The sequence below is a fragment of the Cetorhinus maximus genome, chromosome 14 (assembly GCF_964194155.1).
Source record: "Cetorhinus maximus chromosome 14, sCetMax3.hap1.1, whole genome shotgun sequence".
Classification (NCBI taxonomy): domain Eukaryota; kingdom Metazoa; phylum Chordata; class Chondrichthyes; order Lamniformes; family Cetorhinidae; genus Cetorhinus; species Cetorhinus maximus.
The window spans coordinates 69174828-69181139 of NC_135892.1; the positions used below are offsets into that span (position 1 = coordinate 69174828).

General features: G+C 37.4%; 1 protein-coding gene across 1 annotated transcript in view; it reads left to right on the plus strand.

The window, feature by feature from the left end:
* Positions 1 to 5397, plus strand: part of rps6kc1 (ribosomal protein S6 kinase polypeptide 1) — a 182846-nt gene extending 177449 nt beyond the window's left edge. Inside the window, exons 14-16 of the mRNA XM_078557053.1 lie at positions 833 to 915; positions 1012 to 1107; positions 4793 to 5397. Coding sequence (XP_078413179.1) covers positions 833 to 915; positions 1012 to 1107; positions 4793 to 4903 — 290 coding nt within the window. The 3' untranslated portion in view covers positions 4904 to 5397. The remainder of the gene's footprint in view (positions 1 to 832; positions 916 to 1011; positions 1108 to 4792) is intronic.
* The last annotated feature ends 915 nt before the right edge of the window (positions 5398 to 6312 follow it).

A 6312-nucleotide genomic window follows, 5' to 3' on the forward strand; every position in this document is an offset into this window, starting at 1 on the left:
TTTAAGCTGGACAATGGAGGACAGACATTGGAAGAGAATGGTGTGATTAACTGTGTCAAAGGTTGCAGAGTGCTTCAGGAAGTTGAGGCAAGATAATGCACCACAATACAATCACAGAGGATGGCATTTGTGGCTTTGATTGGGGCCATATTAATGTTGTATTGGGGCTGAAACCCATTAGATTCAAATATGGAGTTGTCGGAGAAATGGGCGCAATTTCAGAGTCACCATTACATTCAAGGACTTGGGGAAGAAAGGTAGATTGAGATGGGTTGCTGGTTTCAAGAACAGAAGGATCAAAGATTTATTTTGTGGAGGGGAGCGTTGACGGTAGTTTTGAAAGGGAGCCATTTACAATAACAGTATAAGGGGTCATGAAGGGACATTGGGCGTAGCTTAGTGCAAATTTAGACAAGAAAGCAGATGGGTTGCATGGAGTAGGACAGGATGATGGGGAGATTGGGAAACACAAAAAGTGCAGCTTCAGGATGAAGGAGGTTGGGGTGGGGGGGTTGATGGAGACTGGGAAGGAGGTTTTGGCTGTGTGGTTAAAAGAAAGTGGGGGATCTGCAAAGGCAGCTGTACAGATGGTCTCAGTCTTAGTGATAAACAAGTCCATGAGGAGCTGTTGACTGCAAGGAAGGATGGGGCAGGAGAGAGGGGTAGCCAAATCAATGTCTGCAGGAAAAATAGGACATGGCATCAGACACCATTATGGTGAAAAAATTACTTATTTAGGTAAAAGAATCTTATATTGATGCCTAATGAGGATTCAGGCCAGAACTGTATTAAAATACTGCATATTAACATGTAAATTATTTTCTACATTTAGAGGTTGGTGGGATAGCAGAAGAAACTGAAGCTTGTGACTGGTGGAGTCTTGGTGCAATTTTGTTTGAACTCTTCACTGGAAAAGTGAGTATAGCAGGGTTGTGAGCTGCAGTGCATATTTGAATTTTTAAGTATGTCTAAATAATATTCAATGATGGTGGCTGATTTTCTTTGTTACAGCCTCTGTTTCAGTGCCATCCAGCTGGAATAAATACACACACAGCTCTAAACATGCCAGATCACATGTCAGAGGAAGCCAGATCAGTGGTGCAGCAGGTAATCTGCTATTATAATGAAATTCTGCAGAATAGAAATTTTAAGGATTCGTGCTTTAAAGGAGCAGTGCCTTTTTGTTTTGGATACATGGAGGAACTGAGGAAGATCCCTGTTGTGGGGGAGTAAGAATCTTCCTTTCATTTCCATTGTGATTTTCTTTTATTTGCATTTTTTCTTCCTCAGCAATTTTCTCCTGTCTCCTCTACCCTGCTAAGGGCAGTGACTCACGCTGGGCTATGATATCAGCAGCTTTCCTATACTTCGTATGAGGGGCCGTTCTTCATGTGTGAGTCTAAATGTGGCATATGAACTGATTATTTAACGGTGAGGAGATCACAGCCAAGCTTGATCCTTCTTACCCCAAGTCCGTCCACATGTGCCCAGTTTCTGAGAGGAGTTACTGGTTAACAATCTGCAGTGACTTTTATTTCCCTCCACTTCTTAGCCCAGAAAAATTAAGATCGATTGTAGCACCTTTCTCCCTGCCCAAATTCAGATCAGTTAACACTCACAGGCTTGAGATTGATTAGGAATGGTTGAATTCCACAATGTTTTATTGTGGGGATTCTTGATTTTGGGAAGTGGTCTGTTTTTATTGTGCATATGTATTCCGATGTAGGGAGAGCACCAACCAAGCTTCCCAATTTGACAGTAATGAAACCAGACCCCCTTCAGAACGCTGTGGAATTCAATCGTCCTTAATCTGATTTCACTGAGGCAATGAGGAGGGTTTTTACAAAAGGTCTTAATTATTCTGGGACAAGCATTGCCTGTGGGAAGGACTATGAATGTTCCTGTTTAAACATTGGTTGACTTTTATTTTGCACCTGAGATGGAGGAAAATTGGAGGGTAAATTTTAATAATAACAATAGTTGCATTGTTTGCCTGAAGTTTCCTTTCCTTGTGGAATAGCCTGTTTAATATGGGATTGAAGGCAAACCTTGACTGGTAGATTTTGTACTTATACCCACTCAAAAGAAAGAAAAAAATGGCACCTTTCATGACTTCAGGATCTTAAAGTGCTTTACAGCTAATGAAGTACTTTTGAAGTGTATCCATTGTTACAATATAGGGAAGTGAGGCAGCTAGAAGGTGCACAGCAAGCTCCCACAAACAGCAATCCGATAATGACCAGATAAATTGTTATAGTGATGTTGGTTGAGGGATAAATATTAGCTAAGGGAGGGCTCGCTTACCTGCTTCAGAATAGTACCTTGGGATTTTTTACACCCACCCGCAAGGCCCAGTGGAGCCTTAGTTTAACATCTCACCTAAAAGATGCCACCACTGACAGTGCAGTGCTCCTACAGTACTGAACTAAAGGGGTGGCCTAGTTTATGTGCTCAAATCTCTGGAGCAGGGCTTAAACCCATGACTTTCTGACTTACAGATGAGAGTGCTACCACCGTACATAGCTGATGCTACAACGAAGCATTTAATTATCAATTTGAAAATCTCAAGTACTGCTGCTCTCAGTAAATTCCATTTATCTCAGCATACAAAAACTTCTAACTGTTTGGTTCTGATTTTCTGTTTTATTATCCAAATTTCAATAGATGGCCAGTATTTGCATAAAATGATTTTGGTGACCCCAAAGAGTTTCAGTTTTTTTTTGGAAGTTTAAAAGAAATTAAAATTGTAACTCCTGCCAAACAGTACAATACATTTAAAATAAGCGTGGCTATTTGAAAGAACAGTTTCTTCAGCACAGTTAGGTGAAGCAGGAATGCATTATCTCTTTATACATTTCCTTAGAATAAATAATTGTACTACACACTATAAATGCATTTGGTAATTGACAAATAACGCATTCTGAACTTCTGTCTTCTACTGATGGAATACTGTAAAGCATAGATAGTTAAGCGAACTGCTTTTTCTACACACTCCACAGCGAGAAAACAAATTGCACTTAACTCAGCTGCTAAATACAGTTATAAAGATACAGAATAAAAATTTGGATATGCCCCCTATTTTGTTCTGATGCTTGTGTTTCTCTTTACAGACTACTCCACTTAAAATTGTCTTGTTTAATGTATGGATTTAGTTCCATTGATTTCTAACTTTCATTTCCTATTCAAAATAAGATGTTCTCCTTGAGCTCTTAGTTAGAATGCACAGCGGTGGCCTCTAAATACTTAAGTATGTACCAGCTAGTTAGTAATGTTTGCAATTTTATGAATAACTTCTAAGTAAAGTAAATTATTTAAGAATAATTTGCTGCTATCTACACAATTTAGCATAATAGCAAGAGTGAAATGTCTAAACCCAGTGAAGGCTGGTTGTGTTAAGGAGCAACCTTTGTGCTGTTGCAAATTCCTACTTGGTTTTTAAGTGGGATTGGTTACAATTTGATGCGCAACGCATGGATAAGCTGTAAAACTTTTTGTTGATAATATTGCATATAATTGAGTATTGAAGGTGGATTTAACATGGCAGGGTTTGAAGTGTTGATAATTATAATAATCAAGAGAGATGATATAACCTTAGATATAGTGATGACTGGATTTATCTGCACTGGAACGTAATACCTGGGGATGAGAGTAGAGAACAAAATGAGTTAGAAGTGGAAAGTGCAACGTTATAGAGATCTTTGCAAAAGTGCTTGGACACAAGGTTGAAAGCAAATGACTAGAAGGTAGTCAATGTGATTCCAGTCTTTTTAAATGGATCAAAAGCATAATTCTGGACCTGTAATTCTGATATCTATAATGAAGTCAGCTACAGAGGAAAGTGATCAAAAGCACTTAGCAAGAGTAGGGGCAACTAATCCAAGACAACACCCATTTCTGAAAGGCAGGCTTTGCCGTACAAATTTATTTTCAAATGACCCGACAAAATAGGTGATGAGGGTAAGCTGGCGATTATTGTTTATCTTATCATTCAGAAAATATTTGATAAGATCTGTCATCTGAATTTCTGAGGTGTGAAAGCTCATGGGATCCAAGACGATAGATATAAATTGAATTACTGGTCGCTAGATAAGAAGTGTACTGTAGATATCAATTGCAGTAATTTCATTTAGAGCAGTGACAAGCCAAGTGCCTGAAGAATTGGTTTTGGAACTTTCGCCATTCACTTGTGATAGTTAAAAATAACCTGAATAGCATTATTAAAGCTGAATATCTAGTTATGTGAAGAAGTCTGTTCCAAGCAGATGGATGCTGCTCTGAGAAATATACAGGCACTTAATGGCTGGGCACATAACAGCAAATAATGTTGAAAATATGAATTAATCCATAAGTGTAGTTTTATTACACAGTGGATGGAATGTGCTGAATTAAAGTGCATTTAAAAATATTTGGGTCACCAATTGACCAATTGTGGAAAATATTTTCACTCAGACATAAAACAATAGTATGTACAGGTAGATCCTTACAATATAATCCAGGAATACTAAAGTAGCACCAATAAAACATTATTGAGATCACACTTGGAGTATATTGCCCACTCTTAATCAGTGAGAGAAGAATTGATGTAGATTCAAAGAAAAATAATAAGGATGATAGATTTTAAATCAAATTAATTTTGGAGTTATTGAAAGAAAGAAAAGGTGTTCTTTAGCTTTTTAAATCATGAAGGGGTCAGTGTGGTGAGTAAAAATTTAGAATGCATATATTCAGCATCTGTAGCAGAATCATTTCCACTGCAGGATATGTGTGATACTTTTGTCTTCCTCATCTTTAGCTTTTGCAGTATAATCCCAGTGAGAGGCTTGGTGCTGGTGTGTCAGGTTTTGAAGATATCAAATCACATCCATTCTTCGGCACAATGGACTGGTCCAGAGTAATGAGGTAAAGAACTAATGCAAAGGAAGCATCGTCATTACTGCACTAATCAAGATTGTACTTCAGGGTGTGCACACCATGCCAATTCCCAGGGAATGAGACTGCCGTTCCATCATTTAAGTAGTGAATTGTATAACTGCTATCGGGCAAAAAGAACAACTTGAACTTTGAAGGACTATTTTGTTATGCGTAAATTTGCATTACAGGCACCTCAGGTGCTGTATTCTGGATCACGTTGCAGAATCTGGAATGACTACTTCTGTGAATAAATGTATATAAAATAGGAAAATCCAGCAAGACTAGAAAAGCATTGTATTCTTTATGTACACAATTCCTATTTATTTAAAGAACATAGTTTGTGGTGCAGTAACATATTGGATTTAGCTTGTCACTAATGAGGGTAATTTCTGCTGAGTATTGTTACTAATTACTGTTCTTATTACATGAACCAATTAATTGCAGGGTATAGATTAGAACCAACTAAATAAAGTGGTTTACAAATTACCTACAATGGAAATTTGTGTTTTCTCCTAAACAATGTGACTTTTTTTCTTCACAATATAATTCAAGGATGAATTCTTGATCAAAATACGTTTTGGAAATCAAATGTGTACATTATTCATACCAGACCAAAGTACTTGATATTTTCCCACACACGGGTCAGCAAACATGTTGAGAAAGCATCACCATTCATGGAATTACTACAGCTGAGTAACATGAAGCTCTAGGGCCTAAATCCATAACTACCTGTGGAGGGACAATTGATTTTAATACATTATCGGCACATCCCTCTTATTTCCAGAAATACTACTTCTGTAAAGTTTATATAAAGCTAAGCTAGAACGAAATGTTGTAAGTTGGTCATTGAGGTCTCTGTTCAATAGATGAATTTTACTTACAAACCTATCTTCATCATTTTATATCATAGCAATCTTTACATTTATCTATAAAACTACTTTCTTCTAAATTTTGTGTCCATTGAGGTGAGGGATGTAAAACACATTCTGTTCTGATCTAAAAATGTGCTTTGACCCCAATTCTGGAAAAGCATCAATGGAATTTTCTTTTGTTTAAAAATCAGACATTCTGTGGCCTTCCTGAGTAAGATTACCGATTAATATTGTCACTATGAATTGTATCAAAGTGCATTTTCAGCACCTTTATGGCCAGTGTGAAGCAGAGACTCACCCCACCAGTCTTGGGTCCAAAACTCAGACAAAAATCTAGTGTCTTAACTTACTGCAGCACATAGCCCAGAACTATCAAAGGGCCTAGAAATAGTTCCAATATTTTCCAAAGTGACTATACAGCTCGTTAAAAATTACATTCTTGTGCAAAGCTAAGAAGCTAATTTTTGTACCAAAAATTGAAAAATACCAAAATCAGTTGGAGAAGTACTGTCACATGACAAATGGTAGC